Here is a 26,343-nt window from a genome sequence, read left to right on the forward strand (position 1 = left end):
GGCTGCAGTCAAAGTATTAGCTGGGGGGGTCCCGGGGGGGTGGCTCAGTTGGTGGAGTGTCCAACTTATTTTCTGCTCAGGTCATGATCTCATGGGTTGTGAGATCGAGCCCCATGTTGGGCTCTGTGCTTAGTGCAGAGTCTGTTTGGGTTTCTTTCCCTCTTCCTCTCCCTCCCCCTTGTGCGTGGTCTTTCTCTTTCAAATAAATAAATAAATCTTAAAAAAAAAAGTGTTAGCTGGGCCTGTAGGCATCTGAGGCTCTACTGGGGCTGTAGAATTTGCTTCCAAGCTCACTCCCATGGTTGTTGGCAAACCTCAGTTCCATGCCATGTGGACTTCTTCATAGGGCTGCTCACCACAGCTGGCCTCCTCCAACGCAAGTAATCCAAGGGAGAAAGAAGAAAGTGAGAGTCCAGGATGGAAGCCATAGTGTCTTTTATAACATAATCTCAAATGACATACCATTTCTATTGGTCATATAGACCAACCCTTATGTAAGGATGTAAATGCCAGGAGGTGGGGACCACTGGGGGCTATTTTGCAGGCTGGCTACCTCAGTGGCACACCAAGTAAGTTGCATCACCACAATTCAGACTCAAGTCTCTCTCACCCAGAGGCTGTACTCTTAACTACTGCTGTGATAAGTGACAAAAAGATTTGCACAGGGTGAGTAATGCTGACTGGGGCATCAGAGAAGATAACAGAGAAGGTTGCATTTGACCTGAGTCATGAAGAAACAGTGGGAGTTTTCTATGTGGAAGAGTGGGGGAGGGACACACCAAGCAGGTGACTGGCATGTTCAAAGGCTTGGAGGCTTGAAAGTGTGGCATGTTCGGGAAGTAGAAAGTAATTCAGGATGATTAGAATGTAGGGTGCATGGAGGAAGCATAGGAGAGTAGAAAAACGGTTGCCTGAGGTTAAGTGGCTGAGGAGGAACAATTGAAGGTGGGATGACACGGTAAGATTGTGTATTCAGCATGTAGAGTTACAGGGATGCGGCTGTCTAACAGGACTCTCACATCACAGCCAACGAACCTGGTCTACATAAATATTTTAACTCCCTCCTCCCCCCAGTTTCTACCTTTTTTGGTATTGCCTTGCTTTCTCAGTTGCTTTTTCCACCTGCTCCCTAATTGAATGTCCTGAGGTTAGGGAAGATGGAGAAGATAATGAGGCATCAAACTGACAGAGGCTGGGCAGAAGGTCCCACCCTCGGGCTGAATATACTTTCTTCATTACTACCTGTGGGCATATATCCAGATCTCCCCACCCCCTTCTCCAACCCTCTTCCCAGTTTTTGGCATTTGGAGCATCAAGTCCTTTTTAGGTGAACTTCTCTGCTCCCAGCTGGGCATCAGGCCAGGTTGCTGCTCTCACTTCTCAGTATGTACTGCTTTTCAGCAGCATACCGCAGAATGAGAAATTGAAAGCAAAATGAATTTCTACCATTTCAGATAAGTTTATAATCTTCCTGGTGAAATATGAAGAAATAAGGAGTGTGGAAAGACTTAATACGCAAAACCAGAATCTGGGTCAGAAATGAAACAATTTCACGTCTGTGTATGAATGCTGTAGGTAAAGTAATAATGGGGAAAGGTGCTTATATCAAAAAGAGAGAGAAAAGGGAAGTCTTGCCTGGAGCAGTAAGAGGTGGGGAAGCTTAACCAATTAATTTCACTCCTTACTCTATTCCTTGATTCTTGCTGCAACCCCCATTGCTGCCATAGGATTTAGGAGTGAGGAGAAAGAGTCTCTGAGGAGAGTAAACTTTCCTTTAAGCTACTCTTACATGGAAAATTTGGACTCTTTCTCAGTAAGAGATTCCCTCACCTGGGGGTAGGCACTGGAAGAAAGCAGACACATTAGTGGACCCCACAAGAAGGCTTCAGGTTAAAGTGGAACTGTCTCATGTTGAAATAGGAAACCACTACATGCATAAAAAACATCCCAAAGAAGCAATCATTTTGGAGTAATTCAGGCAGTCTGTATTTTAAGGTTGTAGCAGTTGTTAAAATTTTCATTTCTCTTGGTAAATAGTGTAAGTTATTGAGACCACCAGGCTGGTAATGTCACCTGTTGGGTGGCCGAGGAGGTAGGAACAGAGCTTAGGAACATTGTCAGAGTGAATATCGATGGTCTTTGAACCAGAGGTTGGTGGCAGCAGGGGTGGGAGCATAGGTAGTGTCTCCCTGCTGCTCCATGGGGGCTTAGTGTTGCGATGGCATTGTCATTAGAGCCAGGGTACAGGCTGTCCAGATCCAGGCCATGTGAGAAGTGCTGGTGTGCAGAATGTATTGTGCGTGGGTGGTCATATATGGGCAGCATCCAGCCATCTTTGCTGGCTGCAGCAAGGCTGTTAGCACCAGGTACCTCTCAGTTTAATGGGGAATTTGATAGAAGAGTTTGTATATTCCTAAGTTAAATCATGGCATCTTGTAGCTAGTGACAGTTGCATCAAAGATCACACTGCAATATCTAAAAATCAGCAGTTGATTTGGAAACTATTAGGGTGATTTATACTATAATTTATGTCACTTGGTAAACAGTTTTGATACAGTTTAGTTCATTAAGAGAGTAAAAGAATTATTTAAATTTTTGATATATGTATTGATTTATGTATTAATTTATATTTCTGTATGGTTTGTAAATACTTTTTTTTAAAGATTTATTTATTTATTTATTTGCCAGACATAGAGACAGCCAGCGAGAGAGGGAACACAAGCAGGGGGAGTGGGGGAGGAAGAAGCTGGCTCCCATCGGAGGAGCCTGATGTGGGGCTCGATCCCAGAACGCCGGGATCACGCCTTGAGCCAAAGGCAGATGCTTAATGACTGAGCCACCCAGGCGCCCCTGGTTTGTAAATATTTTTAATACCACTCCTGAGGATACCGAAGTCTTTTAAGAGAGATATGTTATAGGGGCGCCTGGCTGGCTCAGTTGGTAAATCTCAGAGTCGTGAGTTTAAGTCCCACATTGGGTGTGGAGTCTACTAAATAGAAAAAAAAAGAGAGATCGATCTGTTATATAATCCTCTTATAATTCTGATCTGAAAACCTTCTAGAAGACCACTTAGAGCTACAAGGAGTGGGAAGAACAGAGAGATCTGAATTATAGGATGAGTAGAATAGGCTGGTAAGGTAGCAGTGCAAGCCCATTACTGGGAATATTTTGAAAACTTCCAGGGCTTTAATTTACAAATTTAGTTCATTTCTTTTGGGTCATTATGTTGTTAGGCACTTTAATTCTTCTTCTTTTTTTTTTTTTTTTTAAGATTTTATGTATTTATTTGACAGAGAGAGAGCCCAGCAGGGGGAGCAGCAGGCAAGAGAGGGAGAATTAGGCTCCCTGCTGAGTGAGCTCAGTAGCAGGACCCAGGGATCATGACCTGAGCAGAAAGCAGATGCTTAACTGACTCAGCCACCTAGGTGCCCCGACACTTTAATTCTTCTAGTTAGTGTCTTTGGCTCTCATTCCACAGAGGGACGATTGTAGTGTTTTTTTTGTTGTTGTTTTGTTTTTTTTAAAGATTTTATTTATTTATTTGACAGAAAGAGACAGCCAGCGAGAGAGGGAACACAGCAGGGGGAGTGGGAGAGGAAGAAGCAGGCTCCCAGTGGAGGAGCCTGATGTGGGACTCGATCCCAGAACCCTGGGATCACGCCGAGCCGAAGGCAGACGCTTAACAACCCAGCCACCCAGGCGCCCCTGGTTTGGTTTTTTTGCCCTCCTCTTTTCCCCTCTGCTAGGAAGCCTAAGAAGATACTAGCTACCTCCATTTTCACTTGATTCCATGAGCTGTCAGATTGATTCTCTACAGGTTGCTACCTACCGTGTCTGAAGTTAGTAGGATCTTAGGTTATTCTTTGTCTCAGAATAAAACCATAGAACTTCAGAGAGTCTCAATCACAGCTCCAGAGGTATTCTTTACTTGAAGCTGCCATTCAACTGAATTGTATTTGGGGCAAGTAGGTGCAGAGGAGCCACTTTGTGCTCTGCCCTTTTGCCTTACTTATTTTGTCTCTTCTATTTCTATTTTCTCTGCCTCACACTTTCATGTCAAAACAGTTTCTAGAGGAAAAGCCTCTTTCATTTGCCTAAAACTAGCAGGTTATCTGGATCTACTTTCCAGGAACTTGACAACTTAGTTCTAATAAGACTTAAATGCTAGATGTTTATTTCACTTAATTTTTTTGGAGAAATTTTAAAAACTTTTTATTTATTTAAGCAGTCTCCACACAAAGCATGGGGCTTGAACTTACAACACCAGATCAAGAATTGCACTGTCTTCCAACTGAGCCAGCCAGGCACCCCAAGTGTTAGATGTTTAGTTGGCAAACAGTATTTGTTGAATGAATGAATGAAAATATAGGTCTCACAGTCTCTTCTGAATCTTTTGGTTTGTGTGATGAACCTGGATTTTCAGAGGGGTACAGTCTAAGCCTTGGGCCTCTATTTCTACTTCCCCACTCCCAGTCTACTTTCTGGCTCTATATATTTGCCTATTCTGGACATTTTATACAAGTGAGATCATATACCATATGACCTTTTGTGACATAAAGTTCTCAGGTTTCGTCTGTGTTGTGGCATGTATTAGTACTTCCTTTCTGTGGCTGATTACTATTCCATTGTGTGAATGTGTGACACTTTCTTTATCCATTCATCAGTTGATAGACATTTGGATTGCTTATATCTTTGGCTGTTATGAATAATGCTGCTATCAACATTCATGTACAAGTTTTTATGTGGATATATGTTTTTTGTGTGTATATACCTAGTAGTGGAATTGGGGGGGTCATGTGGTAATTCTGTGTGTAACATTTTGAGGAATTGCTAAACCGTTTTCCAAAGTGGTTGTACCATTTTACATTTCCACTGGCAATGTAAATGGGCTTCAATTTTTCTACATCCTCATCACAGCCAAGGATTTTATTTCTACTTGGACTTTCCTCCAGCTTTGGCAAAAGTAGAAGGGTCATTAATTTGATTTAAGAAATGATGTTGTAAAACCTTGAATACCTAGATTCTTGGTTTATAGATATACATTCAGGTTCTCTCCATATTATTCTCTCATGATCTGCCCATTGTGTTTCTGGACTTCCTTTGCCAAGGATTTATAAACAGTATCGCAGTGGGATGAGCAGTTTAATGAGTTGTGATAAATGTATACATCCTTGTAACAACTATCCCAGTCAAGGTATAAAACATTTCTCTTCTCTAAAAAGTTCCTTTGTGCCCCTTTTAGAGGATGTTAAAAAAAATTTTTTTTAAAGATTTATTTTAGGGAGAGAGAGAGAGAGTGCGCACACAAGCGGGAGGGTCAGGGAAGGGAGAGAGAATCTCAAGCAGACTCCACGCTGAGTGCCAGGCCTGACTTAGGTCTCAGTCTCACAACCCCAAGATCATGACCCATGCTGAAACCAAGAGTCAGACGCTTAACTGACTGCACCACCCAGGTGCCCTGAGGATGTTAAAATTTTTAAAAATGAATTTGTTTTAAGTGGTGGATTTCTTAGCTATAAAAATAGAATTGTGGAAAATTTGGAGAAAACAGAAAAAGAGAAAGAAAAGAATTCACCTATATCCTACCATCCAAATTAACATCAAATTAAATCTTTTTTTAATGCTTGAATATGCTTGTGACCATTATCATACATTTAAACGTATATAATTTTGCATGCTATTTTTTCACTTTCCATTGTAACATAAATATCTTCTTGTGTTGTGAAAAATTCTTCATGGATATACTTTTTTTTTTTATTTTTATTTATTTATTTATTTATTTATTTATTTATTTATTTAAGATTTTATTTATTTATTTGACAGAGATAGAGACAGCCAGCGAGAGAGGGAACACAAGCAGGGGGAGTGGGAGAGGAAGAAGCAGGCTCATAGCGGAGTAGCCTGATGTGGGCCTCGATCCCAGAATGCTGGGATCACCCCCTGAGCCAAAGGCAGACGCCCAACCGCTGTGCCACCCAGGCGCCCCATGGATATACTTTTTAAGAGCTTCATGGGGCCCTGCCTAGGTGGCTCATTTGGTCAAGCGTCCCAACTTTTGGTTTTGGCTCAGGTCACGATCTCAGGGTCCTGTTGGGCTCCTTGCTCAGTGGGGAGTCTGCTTCCCTCTCTCTCCTTCTGCCCCTTCCCCCCCAAACCCTGGCTTGTGCACTCCCTGCCCCTGTTTCTCTAAAATAAATAAGGCTTTAAAAAAAAAAAAAAAAAGAGTTTCATGGGGTTACATTATATATCTATGTTTTAGTCTGCTTGGGCTGCGATAACAAAAAACCCACAGATTGGGTGGCTTAATAATGGAAATTTATTTTCTCATAGTTCTGGAGGCTGGAAGTCCAAAATCAAGGTGCCAGCACCTTTGGTTTCCCCAGAGGCCTCTCTCCATGGTTTACAGATGGCCACCTTCTCGAAGCATCCTCACAGGGCCTTTTCTTTCTGTGTGGGAGCAAGCGTTCTTGGTTTCTCTTCCTTTTCTTATGAGGAAGCCAGGGACGTGAACTCACGACCCCAAGATCAAGAGTTGCACACTCCTCTGACTGAGCCAGCCAAGTACCCCTTTAATGACTTTCTTAAAGGCCTTATATCTAAGTACAGTCACATTAGTTAGGTTAGGGTTAGGGTTTCAACATATGAATTTAGATGGGACTCCCGGGTGGCTCAGTCAGTTAGGTGTCTGCCTTCGGCTCAGGTCATGATCCCAGGGTCCTGGGATTGAGTCCCGCATTGGGCTCCTTGCTCAGTGGGAGCCTGCTTCTCCCTCTGCCTGCTGTTCTCCCTTCGTCTGTGCTCCTGACAAATAAAATAAATAAAATCTTATAAATAAAATCTTTAAAAAAACAGTCATGAATTTAGAAGGAACATAATTTAGTACATAACATATAGCAGTCTTCCCTTATCAGTCATTTCATTTTACGTGGTTTTAGTTCCCTGTGGTCAACTTTGGTTTGGAAGCAGATGATTCTTCTTCTGCATACCATGGGTCAGTAGTAGCCTAAAGCTAGGTCACAATGCCTACGTCGTTCAGCTCACTTCATCTCACCACATAGACTTTTTATCATCTCACATTACCAGAAGAAGAAGGGTGAGTACAGTACAGTAAGATACTTAGAGAAACCACATTCACATAACTTTTATTACAATACATTGTTAAAATTGCTCTATTTTATTATCAGTTATTGTTAATCTGTTACTATCTAATTTATAAATTAAACTTTATCATAGGTATGTATGTATAGGAGAAAAACAGAACGTAGAGGGTTTGGTACTGTTGACAGTTTCAGGGATCCACTGGGTGTATTGGAATGCATCCCCTGCAGATAAGGGAGAACTGCTCTATGTGTAATGATTGCTGTTCTCTCAGCATTGGATGTTATTTCCACAGTCGTTTCCAGTTTTCTTTTATTACAAATAAGATTATGATGAACATCTTTTTGTTTAAAGCATTTAATTTTTGCATTCTGGATAAAGCTGAATTCTCTGGAGGGGTTTGTGGGTCAAAGGGTATAAATGTTATTAAGGCTATTGATAGAGATTGCCCAATTGCCTCCTGAAAGGGCTGTGTGTACCAGTTACTCTTCTTCATAAGGTATAAGTGGCTGTTTTGCTGTACCTTTACCAACATTAAAGTCTGTGTTAATTTGATACATAAGGACAATCTTGTTTTAATATGCCTTTTTAAAGTGAAGTTGAACATTGTAGAAAAATGTTAACTTTCCATATTTTCCCCCTTTGGGGGGCTGGGAGGTTTGTTGACTATTCCCTTTGCTCATCTTTCTTATTTTTTCTTATCAATTTATATATACATTAAGCATAGTAATGCTTTTGTGTCTTTTGCTACAAATGTAATTTCCCATATGATGTGGCTTTATTTTATAATCATTTTTTAAAAATCACACAAGATATTCATTTTTAGGAAGTAAATTTCATCTGTATCCTACCTTGTGCTATCCTCCATGGCTTTTTTTTTTTTTTTTTTAAAGGTTTTATTTATTTATTTGACAGAGATAGAGACAGCCAGCGAGAGAGGGAACACAAGCAGGGGGAGTGGGAGAGGAAGAAGCAGGCTCACAGCGGAAGAGCCTGATGTGGGGCTCGATCCCATAACGCCGGGATCACGCCCTGAGCCGAAGGCAGACGCTTAACCGCTGTGCCACCCAGGCGCCCCTCCATGGCTTTTTATACTTCCAAAACCCTCTCCCAATCAGAGATGAAAAAATATTTTTTGTTAGATTTATAATGTTTAGAAACTCTTTCATCTCAGGGCGCCTGGGTAGCGCAGTCATTAAAGCGTCTGCCTTCGGCTCAGGGCGTGATCCTGGCATTCCGGGATCGAGCCCCACGTCAGGCTCCTCCACTGGGAGCCTGCTTCTTCCTCTCCCACTCCCCCTGCTTGTGTTCCCTCTCTCGCTGTCTGTCTGTCACATAAATAAATAAAATCTTTAAAAAACAAAACAAAACAAAAAAAACCTCTTTCAACCTATTAACTGCTTATTTAGAAATACTTTATCAAACATATGTGTTATTGTAATGTGAGTAATGTTGAATATTCCAGTGATCTAGAATTGTACCATTCAGTGGAAGTTTTTGTGATGATAGAAAAGTTGTATATGTTTGTGCTGTCCAAAATGGTAGTCACTAACCACATGTGGTTGTTGAGCATTTGGTATGTGGCTAGTGCAACTGAAGAGTGAATTTTTAATTAGAAAGTGAGTGCAGGCCAGGGGGAGGAAAGGGGACGAGTAGAGGGAGAAGCAGACTCCCCGCCAAGCAGGGAGCCCGATGTGGGACTCGATCCCAGGACGCTGGGATCATGACCTGAGCCGAAGGCAGCCGCTTAACCGACTGAGCCACCCAGGCACCCTAATTTAACTTTTAATGTAAATAAAATTTAAATTAATTATGAATTAAACCAAAATAATTTAAAAATTAAATTAAAAACAAATTTAAATAGATAAAAACAAATTTAAAAGAGGGGCACGTGGGTGGCTCAGTTGGTTAAGCATCTGAATCTTGATTTTGGCTCAGGTCATGATCTCAGGGTTTTGAGATCGAGCCCTGCGTGGGTTTCCTCACTCAGCACAGAGTGTATCTGTCCATCTTCCTCTGCTCCTCCCCCTGCTCTCCCCCCAGCTCTCTCTCAAATAAATAAAATCTTAAAAAAAAAAATAGATCTGAAGACTTAAGGTCTTTACTTTTGTATTTTTATATTCTATGTTTGCAACACTGAATGGAGTAGTCTAATTCTGGTCCGCTGATACATGCTTTCCTCTGGGGAAAGATACTCAAGGGAAAGATATCTGTAATACCTAATCAGCTGCTGACCTAGGTGCTGTTATAGCCCCCTTTTCCTAATGATAAAGGGAATTAGCACAAGCAGTGTGTGTGTGTGTGTGTGTGTGTGTGTGTGTGTGTGTGTTGGGGGGGGGAGATTTATGCACCGGAAAGTTCAAGTTTCTTTTACACGTGTACAAATTCATCTCCAGCATCTTTAGTGGCCTTAGCAAAGCTGCCTTGCTAAAGAAAAGGGTATCTGTGGTGAGTTGCATCATACATTTAGGCTTACCCCAGTTTTTGTCTGTTACAGACGCTGCATTCAGGTAGTACATAAACTACTTTGCTACCAGAAGAAGTGTAGAGTACGCCTGCATTACACCTGGCGGGAACTCTGGTCAGGTAAGTTTCTCTTTTGAATTCATCTTCTTTTCCCATATCTTTTATGAGCCCCTAGGCCTAGGCACAGATGAAATTTTTTTTTAGCTTTTTAGTTTGTTTAGGATGCTTCTATTTTCATTTATACTTTTTGTCATTTCACCCTTGTTCTTATCCAGAGGTAGGCATGTCACTTATCTCTTCCATACTTCCTCTCAAATTTCTTCTCCCTGTATTTTTTTCTCAGCTGGTAGAAACAATTGAATGTATCTTGAGCTCTAATGATTCTTGCTTTGAATAAGAATGAGGTAGGAGGAGTCAGTACAAACTTGGATTCTCCCTCGGTTGCATGTGGTAGCAGCATATGGACTATAGGAAGGCTTCTCTGTGTTTCCTCAAGATGAATAATCTCAGGAGGAATGTCAAAGGGAGAGGGGGTGGGGAGGGGGTGGAGAGATGGGGGGAATCCTGTTCTTTGTGTTACATCTGGCATTATTACTGTTTACAGACAGTGTCAATTGTACCACTCCCCCTGTGCCAGAGACAAAAACAGCAAATTACAGTGTTTACTTTTGTCTTTATATCCATTTGGTAGTCCAGTAAAGTCATAGCTACCCCTGTGGGTGGGAAGTGGCTCTTCTCTAAAGGTACAATTAATGCTGGCTTGCCACCCCTTTCTTTTGTGTAACTAAATTGGAGGTTTCAGGAAAGCCGAGGAGACATGCTCCCTGAAGCATTTGCTGGCTGATAGGTCCTGTGGCTTTTGTGACCTGATGGTACAATAAAGTCTTCTTCAGATGATTACAGTGATGAATGGTTCCCCCCCCCCATGGAAGAGCGGCTGTGTATTCTCAGCAGAGGAGGGTGTGTTAGTGTCAGAGGCTTCATAAGAAACAGGCCAGTAACCCTACCCCCTTCCATGGAATTCATCTCACTTGTTGTGACACATGGTTTCCTCCCAACCCAATTTGCTTTCTAAATTTAGTCCTCTATAATGGGAAGTAGAGATCTTTAATTAATGGATTAGCAAGTTCTTTGCAGTTACTGCCTGTGGTGGTGAAGGGTGAACAGGAGAATAACACTAAGTGGCAATAGTGGCATTTTGGTATTTTAGGAGAAAAAAGTATGATTGTGTGAGAGTTTGAGATTGAGGGAATGTCAGAAGATCTAAAGACATCAGAACAGATTGAAATGACTTAAGTTAGTAGAATTTCCTAGGTAGGAACGATTCTTATTAATATACAGGACTCTTGTGGTTGTCTATGGATAGTTATATGATTGCTAGGTTCTAAAAATTTAGGATTAAAGAGAAAACACAGGGGCGCCTGGGTGGCGCAGCGGTTGGGCGTCTGCCTTCGGTTCAGGGTGTGATCCCGGCGTTATGGGATCGAGCCCCACATCGGGCTCCTCCGCTGTGAGCCTGCTTCTTCCTCTCCCAGTCCCCCTACTTGTGTTCCCTCTCTCGCTGGCTGTCTCTATCTCTGTCGAATAAATAAATAAAATCTTTAAAAAAAAAAAGAGAAAACACAAAAATGATACAAATCTGTGGATGTTGGTTAGTTGTAGAACTTACAACAAGTACAAATGGTTTATGTCTATAACGGATGAAGTTACCCATTGTAGTAATAACGAGTTGGTAGTAATAGTTAATTCTACCTGCTTTTGATTCTCTTCTGGTTTGATTTTCTCTTGTATTCTGTTTTCTTTCCTTTCTATCCTAGCCATCCTGTCTCTGGTTCCTGGAATCTCTCTGGCTTTTCTCCCATCCTCATCACCTGTGGTCCTCTTCCTCATAGTTCTGTTGTGTTGCCTTCTACCATTTACCCTGGTCTGTCTCCCTGGGTCCTAGGGCTTTCCATTACTCTCCTCCTTTCACTTTGTATCCTGTCCTTTGTGCTACTGTTGTCATATATTCTACTGGTACGTATGTTATAAACCCCAAAATACATTGCCATCATTTTTGTTTAAAGAGTCCGTTATCTTTTAAAGAGATTAAAAATGCCTTCTGTATTTATTTTTTCTTGATCTTAGCATTTCCCCATTCTGGCTAGGAAATTGTGAGGTGGGAGACCATTTTTATCCTATGTTGGTCAGTTGACTTTATATCTTCGAATACTTTCTGTCATGTGCAGCTCTGTTCATAATTATGTGCTATTTCAGGACTGATTGACTGGCATCCTAAGCCTTGATAGGTTGAGAGGAGATGAAGATGAGGATTAGTAGTGATGCTGGGATGACTTCTTATTCCTGAGGCATAGGCATTTGTACTAGAGTTCTCTGCCAAGCGAGGTTAGGTCCTTTTCCTATGTAGACTGGGTGAGCCTCCTGGAACCCTGGCTTCCCGTAGTGATACACAGTGAGATGCAGAGCAGCAGGTGTTAAGGAAAGTTGCAAAATACTATACTACATCTGATGCATCCGAGCCCATAATAATGTATAATATTGCAATCAGTGAATATAAATGTAGTTATGGTGGATCCACCCACTCCTTGGCTGGCACTACCCCTCATATGTTGGTATGCCCATGTTTTTATTCTTTCTTTGCCTTCTAGACTTAAGGATTTGCTGGAGGTGTGTGAACCTCACCATGGTAAATATGCTTATGTGTATAGATGCCCATAATATGCTGAGAACCTTAATTGAATTTTATTTATAAATAAAACTGGTAAGGCATGTGTTGTTAGATTGGACGCACAGAAGCGGTTCGGTGTCCAGGAAGCAGTTGGCTAGGGCCCAAATGCCTTTTGTTGTTTGGAATGTGGGTGTGTAGTATCACTGCACTTCGAATGATGATTTTTATTCCTGTGCTGTTTGACTGCAGTCGCTCTTTGTTTTTGGGGAGGTAACCAGAGGTCGCCCTCCAAATTCCCATATGGAAATCCCAGGCATGGTCTTGTGGACGAGGATGAGGTAGCTGTATTAGTTGGGGGTTTAATCCTGCCTGCTCTGTTGGTTTTATAGATACTAGCCCTGACCTTCTCCCTGCTGCCACTGTCTATTTATATGATGCCTGTCACCATAGTATCTGAGTATGTGGGGAAATACATTTAGGCTAACTTCAACTAGAATAGGGGAAGGAAGAAGGCCTGCCTCTCTCATTGCCCTTTTTGTAGCAATCACTATCTTCCACTAAGTTACGGAAGGTTCAAAAGCTCTAATCTGACCTCTAGGCTACCCAGATCTCCTGTTTTGGATAAAAGATTAGGTCTCAAAACTATTCTCTATGGAGAAAGAAAAGTGGGTATTAGGGTAAGATCCTAGGAAATAGGTCTTTACCTTTGAGAATATAATGAAAGATAACGATCTTTGTGTCCAGAAAAATGGCCATTTGCATATACATATTTTGCATATAATTTCAGAGAGTTCACAGACCCTCTGAAGCCATCCATGATCCTGTGTTAAGAATCCCTGTCTTGGGACGACTGGGTGGCACAGTGGTTAAGCATCTGCCTTCGGCTCAGAGTGTGATCCCGGCTTTATGGGATCGAGCCCCACATCAGGCTTCTCCGCTATGAGCCTGCTTCTTCCTCTCCCACTCCCCCTGCTTGTGTTCCCTCTCTCGCTGGCTGTCTCTATCTCTGTCGAATAAATAAATAAAATCTTAAAAAAAAAAAAAAAAGAATCCCTGTCTTAATTTTAGGTTCTGTGGCCTCCCAATTATTTCTGTTTTCACGGAACATCTTACTCTCTGGTTTAATATTTTTTCTTTATTAACTGATCATACTGTATTTCTCCTGGGAAGTTTAGATTCACAGTCTCCTCTCTCAACTTCTGGGGGATAAGGAGCACATTGGTCACTGTATTTTATTTCCTGTGTCTTCTTATAGCACTTTGAGTTTCTATTTTAGCATATTGCACTGTTTTGCTATGTGTGCATAAGTCTGTATAATGATTTATTTAAATATCTTTCTTGCCTGTTAAAAAAGTTCTTGTAGGGCAGGGCCTGTGTTTTTATCATTGCTTTATCCTCAGCACACTACTTGGCTTATAACAGGGGCTCAGAAAATATTTGAATGCATAAATGAATAAGTGAACATATAGAATTTCTATTATTGATGAATCAAATTCTCTTAAAGCAGCACAGTGTTGTGTTTGGGCCTCAAAACAGTAACAACAACAATGATAAAAATAGCGGTAATAATAATAGAATCCAGTAGGATGTTTGTTGTCATGTTTCTGTTGAGCTGACTTTATCACCTTTTTATTTGAGTTGTGTGTTGTTGGTTTTTGTTTTTGTTTTTTTTTTTGAAGATTTTATTTATTTATTTATTTATTTGAGAGATCCTGATTCCAGCTGAAGGCAGAGGCCTAACCCGCTGAGCCAGCCCCCGCCCCTATTTGAATTGCTGATGTGAAAGGGAGTGGTGGGTGATTTTTCTTTCCTTTGTCTGTTTCTTCCTTACCTACAGATACATGGATTGCTTTTAACTAAGTAAAAATGGAAACTTTGATGGTTTCCAAGCCATTAACCAAAGAATGAGCAGAATGTTTAGAGAGAAGCAGTAGTTGTTAGAGAGGAAAAGACCTCAACAGAGCTTCATGGAGTCAGCTTATTTTACTTCCACTGCAGGCAGAAGGGGCACTGGGGAGGCAGCCTGCATTTAAATAGTATAGCTTTCCACAGTCTGAAAACATGGGTCATTTAAAGGCAGATTTATACTGACATTTTATATTCGACATTTATCTATGGATCACTGTCCTTCTTACCCTTTCACTTTGCCACATCCCTGGGTGATAAGTCATTATTTTTATCACCATTTGTTGGGGAAGGGAGTGGAGGTATAGGAGGGTAAGTGCCTTGCTCAGGATCATGGAACCAGATACTAAACAGAGTCATGATTAGAACTTAGTTCCTGACTCCTATGCTCAGACGCAGATCACTAGGCAACATTTGCCTCCCTGCAGGAAGAAAGGCCCCCAAAGCCCCCAAAACAATCTGTTCAGCTTCACTGTGCTAAATAGCATCCAAAGCATTCACAGCTCTGTGAAAAAGAGAGAAATCGTACATGGCCTGACCTTTTAGATACCTACTGGGAAAAATGAAAAACCCAGAGAGTGTCACAGCTTTGTGGATCCAGCTGGCTTTCTCATCACTAGCAGAAGCCTGTGACTCCGTGGTTAGGTATACCTTGAGACTGGGAGTTGAGAGGCTTTTGTTGGAAGCTTGTTATATTGTAGGTGTTGTTACAGAGGACTGAAAATTTTCAAGAGAAAGATTGACCTGAGCCATATATTGACCTGTGTGTTCTTATGTAAGTATAGCTTTGACAGCTTGGTGGCCCCTCCTGATTTAGGGAAACTAGCCTTTGAACTTTTAATTCTCAGCTTTTTTGTTGTTGTTTAGTTTCTTTTTTAAACTTTCAATTTTGATATAATTATAGACTCACAGGAAGTTGCAAAAATAGTATAGCAAGTTCTCGCACCCTTCACCCAGCTTCCTCCAATGGTGACATCTTATATAACTCTACAGTATTGCTTCTCTTAGTTTTGAAGAAGGTATAGGGAGGAGGGAAGGACACAGCAGTAAACAGCTAGAGTAGATGGGAAGAGAAATTTTGGCAGCTGCTGTTGCTATTTTGTTTTTAAAATTGCTTTTTAAATTGTTCTTCCTCTTTCCCCCCAATTTTCTCTGATGTAGGGGAATATGTTACAAGATGTATTCTAGGCTTGATGTGCCTAATTAAGACTGCTCTAGCTTCCATGGGCAAAAAGATGGAGGCTTCTTTCTTCTGTGGATAATCAATTTCTCTCAGAATGTTTTAATACAGGGTCATTAGAAGGCATTTTTCTGTTTCCATAATTTTGTGATGAAAGATTCTGTACAGCAGTGTAGAAAGCCCTAGCACTGAAAAAGAATGCCAGAAGACTCTTTTTTCCTTCAAATCACCACATTTGGTTAAGTCTAAAATTTATACTATTTTGACTCTTTCTTTCATCCCCTCAGAAACTTGGCAGAAGCAAAAGATAAGAATTTCTAACAGGTTTAGCCTGTTAGAGGGAGAAAAAGATTCCCACCAAAAAGCCCCTGAAAAGAGTGAGAAATCTCTGTTCTTTTCTCTGCACATGAAGTCACTTCCCATCCAGAGAAATGTCAACTCTCATAGGCCCATTAGCATCTTGTCAACTAAAAGAGACAGAGGAAGGAGTAGCTGTGCTTTTGTTGCTCTGCCCGTACTAGTTCTAAAGGAACATATTTGGTTTCATGAGGTGTCATTGTTTCCTGGATCTCCAGTGAGGAGGACAGGTCTATTACTGTTTTTCTCACATTTTGGCAGGAAGTAAAGTTCTTGATTCTATATCACATGCCTCCACTGAGACGTGGTCTTGCTGACTGTTAGATTTCTTAAAGGGTGACGATTTTGGCTCTCCCTCAGCTGGGCAGTGTTGGAAAAAATAAGCAGGTGGTATAGGACCCTAGAAAGCACTGGCTTCTGAACTTGGTTAGAGGCAGCTGCACAGGAATAAGGTGTATGGGATCCTGCATTTCCCAGAGTCTTAAGTTCCATATCGGAACTTTCACATAAGGGCTCATTTTCGTGATAAAGAAGAGGGTGGGTGGTAACTGTGAGAATTGCAGGGTCCCCAAGTAAATGGGGAATTGGAGATAGTTGAGAACCTTATTTTTCCTTTTACACACATATGCTTCAACAGCAAGGAAAATGTAACACAGAACCTAACTTCTGTTTAAAGAAAGAATTTATTCTTTTTTCCAGGTCATCTGGAGGGGTGTGGAGCCTTTAGGCAGTACAGCTTGTTGATGTACTGATTTTTTTTGTTGTGGTGGTGGTAAAATACACTTAATACTTACCATCGTAACTGTTTTTAAGTGTACAGATCAGTGGTCTTAAATATTTATCACATCGTTGTGCAACCATCACCACCATCTCTCCCCATGACTCTTTTCATCTTGTAAAACAAAAACTCTCTACCTACTAAACAAGAACTCCCTGTTCTTCCCTTTGCCAGGCTCTGGCAAACAGGGTTCCACTTTCTGTCTTTATGACTTTGACTACACACTAAGCACCCCAAGTGAGTGAAATCATATAGTATTTGTCTTTTTGCAACTGGCTTATTTCACTTAATGTTCTCAGGTTCAAGAAATCAGATTCTCTCTTCCTCAGAGTTTGCTTTTTTTGTTGTTGTTGTTAATATTTCTGTTTATTGTTTTTTTGTTTGTTGTAGGCTGTCTCTGCCCATGTTCAGCCTGAATGTAAACTTAATGTCTTCTTCGCTCTCTTCTGAGCCTTTTCTTGGGCATGTGCAATCACTTTCTAATTTTCCCTGTATATGCAGTTGATTTTTTTTTTTTTTAAAGGAGCCCCAGCGCAGGGCTTGAATTCATGACCCTGAGATCAAGACCTGAGCTGAGATCAAGAGTCAGATGCTTACCTGACTGAGCCACCCGGGTGCCCCTATGCAATTGTTTTTGAATGTTGTAGTCTTAAATGTCTGGCTTCCAAAGGGAGAAAGACAAAAAAATGAAGGTGGGGAAAAGAGGGGCACTTGACCCTTTATTTATTTATTTTTTAAGATTTTATTGATTTATTTGAGAGAGAGTGTGAGCACAAGAGTGGGGAGGGGGGCGCCTGGGTGGCACAGCGGTTAAGCGTCTGCCTTCGGCTCAGGGCGTGATCCCGGCATTATGGGATCGAGCCCCACATCAGGCTCTATCGCTATGAGCCTGCTTCTTCCTCTCCTCCTCCCCCTGCTTGTGTTCCTTCTCTCGCTGGCTGTCTCTATCTCTGTCGAATGAATAAATAAAATCTTTAAAAAAAAAAAAAAAAGAGTGGGGAGGGAGAAGCAGACTCCCCAATGAGTGGGGCTTGATCCCAGGACCCTGAGATCATGACCTGAGCCAAAGGTTTAACCGACTGAGCCACCCAGGCACCCCATACCTGGCCCTTTAAATCTCATAGATGTAACTTACTGGATGGGGATGGGTTTGCCCCAGTGAGAGGAGATGCAGCAACAATAGCGGGTTGCTTCTTTGTCTGCATCTCTGTAGTCAGAAGCAGCAATCAGCTATCCAAGCACAGATCCCCAGTATTTGGAGGACAGGATCCTTTTTTCCCACCTTACCTCTTATAAGCTGTGTGCATGCTGCTTGCCACATGGCCGGGGTGGTGGGGGTGGGGGGGGTGCATAGCTGCTACTGTGCTAAGAGCTGAAATTGACTGAAATTAACCAAAATTTACCATCCAAGTCTTCCCCGGGAAAGTTGGAAACCTTCACCAGACTTCAGAGTTCCAAAATAGTTAACATCAGACAGATTCTGCCACTGCAATGATTGTCTAGGTAGGGAGAGAGATACCTGGTGCTTTCTACTTTGCTGTTTTCCTAGAATCCTTCCATCAGATGTACTAACTTTTGTGCTCTGTTCACCTGGAGAGGCTCAAAGCACACAACCTAAGCCATTTCATTTTCTTGTTTGATTCATTGGCCTCTTTAAGTGAGGTGCTTGGGTTTGCAGCCAGACAGATGCCTATATTCTCAGAGGCCAGCTAGTGTATTTTAAAATTATTCTGCTGGAAGGTGTTGGCTTCTAAGTCCTTCCTGTACCACTTTGCTGATTGACAGTGAGCCTGCTGATTGTTGGCAGTGTCCCTGGGTAATTGGTGATTTTGTCCAGAGATGCTGGAATTGGCTAGAGTTCATAGTGCCTCTGGGGTTTGGGAGGCATTGGCTTGTTATACTAGTGCTATTTCTAGCCTGTCCTTGGAGTTCCTCTGCCTTTCTTCTAAGCAAGTGAGATGCTAGTATTTCTCTTCCATCAGTCACTGTGGAATTATCCATTTCCCCAAATGAGCGCATTTTGATTTGGATCTGTGGCGTCTCATTCTGACTCCGTGGCAGGCCGCAAAATAGGGCCTGGTCGAGTCTTGTCTTTGCTTTCTTTCTTTTTTTCTTCCTAGTATGTTAAAGCTGTTCAAACAGACAGTTCTCTCTGACCTGATTCTTTGGAGACAATTTATTTGTGCTCTGCTAGAGGCTCTCTTTCTCCTTCCTGTTTTTAATATTATTTAAATGTCATTCACTTGGTTTTATAATTAAACCTCCCCTTTGCTTCTCTGAGGCAGGTGTCTGAGCTACCACTTAATTGTATCTTTCTGTAGTTGGCTTGTTCTTCTCTGCACCTGGTTTACCTCAGTGTGGGGGGACACGTTTTAGTCCTGGAGAAGTTCCCATATACATTATTCATTCTACTCTTCTACATGGCAACACAATTTGCTGCTACTCTCTCCTTGAATTCAAAGCAGTTTGGGAAAAAATCTGGGGAAGTCCTGATTATGTGGGGTACATTGATGTTAGGAACAGCTTGCAAACAAGGTTCCTGGTGGGGTGAGGGAGTGAGATGTGGCAGGATTCTCAGGTGGATGGCACCAAACTCTTCCCGTTTGAGAAATAGATCAGCTGCTTCTGCCTCTGAGAACTCACTTGGGACTTAGGGAACCATCAAGATGCCTATTCCTGGTTCAGCTTCCCAGAACCTGCATGCTGACTTATATTCCACACGTATCTGCATACAGAAGTCAGAACTGTGCACTGTTGCCACACTTGATGTGCAAGACTCCCCAAGGGAAGGAGCTTGGGCCAAAGCTAAGTGTGAGACTGACTGGTGCCTCTCGTAGAGTCTAAAGAGGCAGCACTTGCAGCCAATTTGTAGTTCCTGACGAAGAGCCCAGAAACAAAATTTTCGAAGTGCCTGGTAGACTTTCCAATGAAGAAACAAGTTTGTATAGAGCACCCACTTCCCTACAACTTAACCATATTGCATGTGTAATACAATACCTCAAGTATCTCACTGACATAACTTCTCTGTTTTTCTCTCAGTGTAGGTTAAGAGTATTTGGGGCCAGGTATCTGGAGCCTCATTTAATAGAGTTAGCAAAGATTAGGAGTCTAATCCAGGATCCCCAAGGACTTCCTAGACTATTGTTGGTACTTAAGCGCACTGTTGGCTTTGATTGGGAACTTTGATCATTATTCTGAAGGCTGCCATAGTGTTGTCTGCCCAGGAGTCTGCGGCTCTCTGTTGATTGAGTATATTTGGCTCCTTTTCTTTAACTTGTCAAAGAGGAAACACCTTTGCATGTTTGGCCATGTACTCCGTGCTGTGTATACCGTGATGTAAATTTTAGCTAGTCACTTACGCTGAGGCTATAGAAAGTTGGGATGGATGTTTGTGGGGTTCATGCTAGCGTTGGTAGAAAGAAAAACGACCTCTTGTTTGTTTTTAATTGGTAAAACATACATAACATAAAATTTAACTATTTTTAAACATACAGTTCAGTGGCATTAGTATATTCACATCATTGTTGTAAACATTTCCACCTTCCATCTCCAGAATTTTTTTTGTCTTCCCAAACTGAAACTCTCTGTACCCAATAAACCATAACTCTACATTTCTCCTTCCCCCCACTCCTGGCCACTACCATTCTACTTTCTGTCTCTGTGAATTGACTAGTCATATAAGTTGAATCATTCAGTCTTTGTCTTTTTGTGCCTTTTTCCACTTAGCATAGTGTCTTCATGGTTCATCCATGTTGTAGCATGTGTCAAGATTTCCTTCCTTTTTCAGGCTGAATATTATTCCATTGTTTGTGTATACTGCATTTTGTTTATTCATTCATCGGTTGATAGATATTGGGCTGCTTCCACCTTTTGGCTATTGTGGACAATGCTGCTATGAGCATGGGTGTATAAATATTTGTTCGAGTCCTTCCTTTTCACCTCTTGCTTTTGAGAGTGTGCAAGTTAAAGTGTCCTAGGTCAGTGGAGTGAAATCCTCAGATTCTTATGAGAGAGATGCACTTGAACCTACAGGATTTTTTCCATTGGCCACTTTGACATATGAGGGCCTGGTCAGTGGAGTTCTGACTAAAGTTATGGTTTGGGTAGCAAATGTAGGTATTGACCCTAGATAGCTAGCTCCCACACACTCAACAAATGTTCTTTTAATTTAAGTTTAGGAGGAACCAGTGCAGTTGTATAGACCTTGGCAGGGAGAGTTCATGGACCTTCTTCCCAATATGTTGCCCTTAATGCAGTTTAGCTCCAACTAGCTATGTGACTTTGAGTAGCGTATTTAACCTTTCTGAATTTCAATTTGGTCATCTGTAAATTGGGACCAATAATACCTTCTTCATTGGATAGTTAAGGGGATTTGATGAGAATAATGTACTTTAAGTGCCTTACATAATGCTTAGCATCTAGCAAGCACTTGATATATATTCCCTCCCTTGCTGCTTATGGCCACCATGTTTCTCCCTTTGAAAAGAGATGAGTGTAGTTTGGGGCAGGTGACTTCTGTGGTTAAGTCTCTTTTTAAGGTGTCACATAGAGGGCAGTACAAAAGAGGAAGGTTTGAGATCCTTTGTGCGAGCTTCTGGCACAGTTATTAACTTGTAGTTGTTGTCACTCAGCAAGAAGATATGATACATTCCTTTATATGATATGTCTGTCTGGCATTGGCGTTTTGGGGCAGCCCAGTCCTGGGGCTCTGGAGGATGGAAGCTGATGAGAATTGTCTGCTACAGCCTGGAAGGTTTCAGCTACAAAGCTTGTCTGCATCTGAAAGGGTACTCTGTGCAATAAGCTCTGCCATTCTGTTCTGTGGGGATGAGCAGCCATTGCTCGCCAGATGGGCAGAGCTGTTTACACAGTGCTGAGTTACTGTAACATAGGCCCTTCTTTGGGAGTATCTCAGACTAGCATCAAGTCTTCGGTAAGGAAGAGCTTGTGGTAGCCTCTTCTTCCCTTATAAAAACTATGTAAAAATTGGAATGGTGCCTGGGTGGCTCAGTCAGTTAAGCGTCTGACTCTTTATTTCCGCTCAGGTCATGATCTCAGGGCCCTGGGATTGAGCCCTGCTCAGCGGGGAGTCTGCGTGTCCCTCTCCCTCTGTTCCTCGCCCCCCCCTCCATCTCTAAAATAGATTAAAAATCTTGAAAAAAAAAAAAAAAGGAAACATGGTAAGCCAAAAGTTATATTAAAAAAAAAAGGACAACCTGCCCTCCTTATCTCCACAATGACTACAACATGTACTTGATACCAAACTCTTACAGACATATGACTAATTAACAGTGCTATGTTTATACAACCAATCCCTTGTCTTTTGTAGTTATCTTAACTCTTCTATGTACTGCTACTTCTGTGACTATCTGTGGAACAGTTTGGCTGGTGATGTGCCCAGATGACACCAAGTGGACAAGTGGATAAAGGGCAGTTTTCTAAAAATGTGTGTGTGTGTGTGTGCACGCATGCACGTGCGCGTGTGCGGAGAGTGGTGAGCCAGAAGCCAGCCAGGATGAGCTCTGTGCTACTTATGTGTTGGCACTGAGATCCCGAGTGCCAGTTCTCTACTCTCCTTGACCTGCCCCTGTCTGATGGGAAGCTGTTCTCTTCTTTGGCCTGCAGTTAAATCCTGTGCATAGCTCTATACCATAACAGCTTATGAATAAGCCTGGCTGCTAATTATTTATACCAATGTTTTTGTTTTGTTTTGTTTCAGTTCTGATTTTGCATAAAGAAAGGGGATCTTGGCTCCCTTTATTTTATTTATTTTAAATATTTATTTATTTTAGAGAGAGAGAGAGCGAGTGAGAGCATGTGCATGTGCATAAGCAAGGGGAGGAGCAGAGGGGGAGGGAGAGGGAGAGAGAATCTCCCGCAGACTCCCTGCTGAGTGGGGAGCCTGACACTGGCTCAGTTTCACGATCCTGAGATAATGACCTGAGCTGAAATCAAGAGTTGGACACTTAACTGACTGAGCCACTCAGGTGCACCTGGCTCCCTTTAAAGTCCAGATCCAATCACATTCCATGTTCAGTACTTAATTTTAAAGAGGACAAAGCTGATGAAGGGGATGGGAACAGTTTTAGTTGGCAGTTAGGTGCTGTTTCTCCCCTTCCTTCCCTTCCTCTCCCTCCCTCCCTTCCTTTCTCCCTCCTTCCTTCCTTCCTTCCTTCCTTCCTCCCTCCCTCCCTCCCTCCCTCCCTCCCTTCCTTCCATACTACAAAGGCGGCAGGAACAGAGAAGAGGGGAGAGAGGTGTGTGACAGGTGAGCTGTACAGAAGGACTAGAGCAGATACAGAGGCCCTGCTGAGGTGGTTGGGAGCTGAGAGAAGCTACTTGGGAGTCTTTTAGGTTTGTGAATGGGCAGTAGAAAGGTAATCATGAGGTATTAAACACCTGTACTCTAATAAAGTAGCTCAGGACCAAGAGAAAAAGTGGACCAGATACATGAAAATAACCTGGAATAGCCAGTAGGTGGAGAAAGGTATAAACCAGAGTCAAGAGACTTGTTGGGAACAGTGTAGTCAGCAAATCTAAGCATACCGTTTATACGTAAGCTTCCCTCCCTTTAACATTTAACTCCGTCTGGCACCTTTATTTAATCTTAATGGAATGGCAGAAAGAACGCTAAACAGGAGACCAGGTTCTAGTCTCAGCTTAGTCACTAGCTACTTGGGGTGCTGGGGGGAAGAGGTGTTTTCTAATCCAAAAATGAGGGATCTGGATGACATGATCTCTAAAGTCCTTTCTACCTTCAAAAATCAGCTGTGCTGAAGCCTCGCAGACTTAGAACTCCCAATACATCAGGTCAGAGGATAGCAGACCATGTGTGTGTAGTGATGTAGAGGACACCAAACAGTTGACAGAATGAGTGCAGTCGGGGTGATGATGAAAGATTTTCAAAAAGCACCATTCCATGAGATGTTGGAGCATTCCCTCTCAAGGAGGAATTGTGGTCCCTGATGTCAGAGGCTTGTGGAAGCCAATTTTAAGGTCGCTTTGTTCATTTTCTCTGCTTATTAAATTTCCTCTAGAGAATGACCACTTCCACGTAAGAAAACCCTGGCCTTTTTTGGAGGTGTGGGGGTGGGGGGGTGGAGGAGGGGTCTGCCTGAATTATCAGGAGTAGAATGCAGGTTCTCCCTGGCACTGACTCTCAGAGTATTGCAGTGCTGACTTCTCCTTCTCAAAGCTCTTTGGCTCCACTGATGTCTATGGTAGTTGGGACATAGGTTGCCTCTTGGCCTGTGCCAGAATTGCTCTCTTCCTCCCCTTGTATTTATCACTTTGTCATCCCTGATTCTGAATCCCAGAGATCAAGACTAGCTGTAGTCCAGCAAAGGAGCAATAAATCATCACTCCCACTTCCTTTTCTCCAGGTTTTCTGCTCCTTAATTACCACATAACCACTGCTGAGGCTGCATCTTTGTGCTGTGTGTGCTGGGGACAAAAGCCCTCATTGATTGGATGTGTGCAAAAGCTGCTTTGTCTCTCTCCAGCCATTATGTTTTGCTGTTTTGCACAGTGCCACGTGCTCTACCCATCCTTTTCTCTTGTCTCCTGTGAGTTTTTAGAATCTGATTGTCAGGTGATTTATCCATTAACAGGGCTTGTCTAAGCTCTGGGAGTAGTGGGTAGAGTGGGCAGCCCTTAACTCGCCAAGATGATCTTCATTAAATAGAGAGGTTTGGTATGGGTTAGTCATTTTTTATATGGATTTTAGCTAGTCCCCTTCATTCTCTGAGCTCCTGGTAGGAGTTAAGCAGGTCGTGTGATCCAGAATGGGCTCCTATGGAGCTTTTTTGGGGTCTAGTCCAACAGATTGCTTGTTAACAGATAACATCAAAAGGGCCAACTGCCTATCATTTGCCTTTCCATTATGAAACCTCAGAGAACTTGAGTCAGTGCAAGGGTGAAGAGTTCATAAATGAGGATGCCTATGACCTTCATCTCTAGCAAGGCTTTTTTGCTGTTTGAGGGGAAGATTCAGGCTTTAGAAACAACGTAGACAGGCCCTTGTACTTTTCCTTGCCTGCTGTTCCTTTACTGTACCTGTGATTTCAGAGGTTGAGAGTAAGGAGTGTTGTGTGGCAGGCAGCAAGTATCTGGAGAGTCTTACTCCTACTCGTCATTCCCTGCTGTTCCAAATCAAAGCTCACATCTCTTCTCGAAGGGTAGTAAACTTCACACAAAGCTCAGACAGCGTGGGAGAATGGACTTCTTTGCTGGCAAAGAAGCAGATATGGTCTTAGAAAAGGAGAGGTCGGGGCGCCTGGGTGGCACAGCGGTTAAGCGTCTGCCTTCGGCTCAGGGCGTGATCCCAGTGATCTGGGATCGAGCCCCACATCAGGCTCTTCTGCTATGAGCCTGCTTCTTCCTCTCCCACTCCCCCTGCTTGTGTTCCCTCTCTCGCTGGCTGTCTCTATCTCTGTCGAATAAATAAATAAAATCTTTAAAAAAAAAAAAAAAAAAAGAAAAGGGGGGCAAGGGAGATGTTACAGAAGGGAGGGGACATTGACTTTCCAAAGGTCTTTTGGCTACAAGTGGCATGTTCACATATTTCCTTTCAATGGATGTCATTTAGGACATGTGGGGGGGGAGGTAGCCCTTCTTCATAGTTTCCCCTCAAGTAGGGAAGGTAGGTACAGTGGCAATAGGCATGATGGGCACAGAAGTAGGATTTACTTCATGGTTGTGGGTGAAAGAGAACAAGGCAACTGATGATTTCTCTTATGCCTAATATTTATTTGCAAAAATGTCTTTATACCTACAGTGTTAATATGGGGACTTGGCAGTCAGTCTTTTAACTGAGGTTGCTTGGGTTTTAATCCTCATTAAGCATACCAGGGAGAAAGGGGACCTTTTGGTAAGTGTTGTCATGGTTGAGAGAGGAAGGAGTAAGCTGCACTTTTGTTTGAACAGTTAAGGGCTTTTTTTCTCTTCATGAGCTCTGTTCCCATCCAGAGCTGAAGTCCAATATAGTTGGCACATCTGGTGACCAGTTAGAATTGAAGGCTGTCCCCCTTAGCCATGATGTTTGAAACAAATGCATGGCTAAAACAGTGAAATGACATGCCAGCAGCCTGGGATGAGAGGGGATGCTCATTTTGACCTCTAAATTGAGCAAATTTGGTGGGGAAATCACTGCGTGGGAGTAAATTTGTAACACTAATAAGAGATCCTTAAAAAAAAACCCAACACAACATTTGTTTATTTATTTTAGAGAGGGAGGGAGAGAGCAGAGGGAGAGAATCTCAAGCAGACTCCCCACTGAGCGCAGAGCTGGATGTGTGAGATCATGACAAAAGCCAAAACCAAGAATCAGAAGCTTAACTGTCTGAGCCACCCAGGAACTCCTAAGATGTCCTTTTTGTAGTCAGATTTCCGAGCTTAATTGCTATTTAAGAAGTGGCACAAAGAGGTCAGACTGTGGGTCTCCCTAGCAGAGCTGGAGTCGTGGCAGGACAGCCGTTTAGAAAATTTCTTCCCGTCTTTGACCAAGTTTTAGTTGGAAGGAGAGCTGCCAAAACTGTAACCAGAGGAGACATAATGCTTCTAGAAAAATCTCAAGGAATAGTATTGCAAGCAACAATAGTAGCTGTTAGATTGGGCTCTAAAGGCAGGGGCAGAGTGGTTCAACCACTTAGCGTGAAAGTTCAAGATCAAGTTCTTCTCTCAGAGTACGGAAGCATCAAAGTAGTTCTAGATGATAAAGATTATTTCTTATTTAGAGATGGTGACATTCTCGGAAAGTATGTAGACTGAAAGAAATCATTATTGAAATGGCATTAAGTGAAGCTGTGGAATCTTTCATCATGTAATTTTTTGTGTCTCTCTTTTATGATAAACTAATGGTATCCAAAAAAAAAAAAAATGGCACAAAGAAGT

At 42.2% G+C, this 26,343-nt stretch overlaps 2 protein-coding genes across 4 annotated transcripts in view; both read left to right on the plus strand.

Moving 5' to 3' along the window:
- ARMH3 (armadillo like helical domain containing 3) overlaps positions 1-26,343 on the plus strand; it is a 176,268-nt gene that overhangs the window by 48,727 nt on the left and 101,198 nt on the right. For all 3 annotated transcript variants that reach the window (XM_008709348.2, XM_008709239.2, XM_040623871.1), the window contains exon 20: positions 9,596-9,684. In XM_008709348.2, the coding sequence (XP_008707570.1) occupies positions 9,596-9,684 (89 nt within the window). The remainder of the gene's footprint in view (positions 1-9,595; positions 9,685-26,343) is intronic.
- Positions 24,148-26,329, plus strand: LOC103658726 (10 kDa heat shock protein, mitochondrial-like). The gene is made up of 2 exons (XM_040624270.1): positions 24,148-24,151; positions 25,862-26,329. Exons 1-2 carry the CDS (start codon positions 24,148-24,150, stop codon positions 26,218-26,220), a joined length of 363 nt encoding a protein of 120 aa, XP_040480204.1. The 3' UTR covers positions 26,221-26,329.

The sequence above is a fragment of the Ursus maritimus genome, unplaced genomic scaffold (assembly GCF_017311325.1).
Source record: "Ursus maritimus isolate PB19 unplaced genomic scaffold, ASM1731132v1 scaffold_7, whole genome shotgun sequence".
Lineage (NCBI taxonomy): Eukaryota > Metazoa > Chordata > Mammalia > Carnivora > Ursidae > Ursus > Ursus maritimus.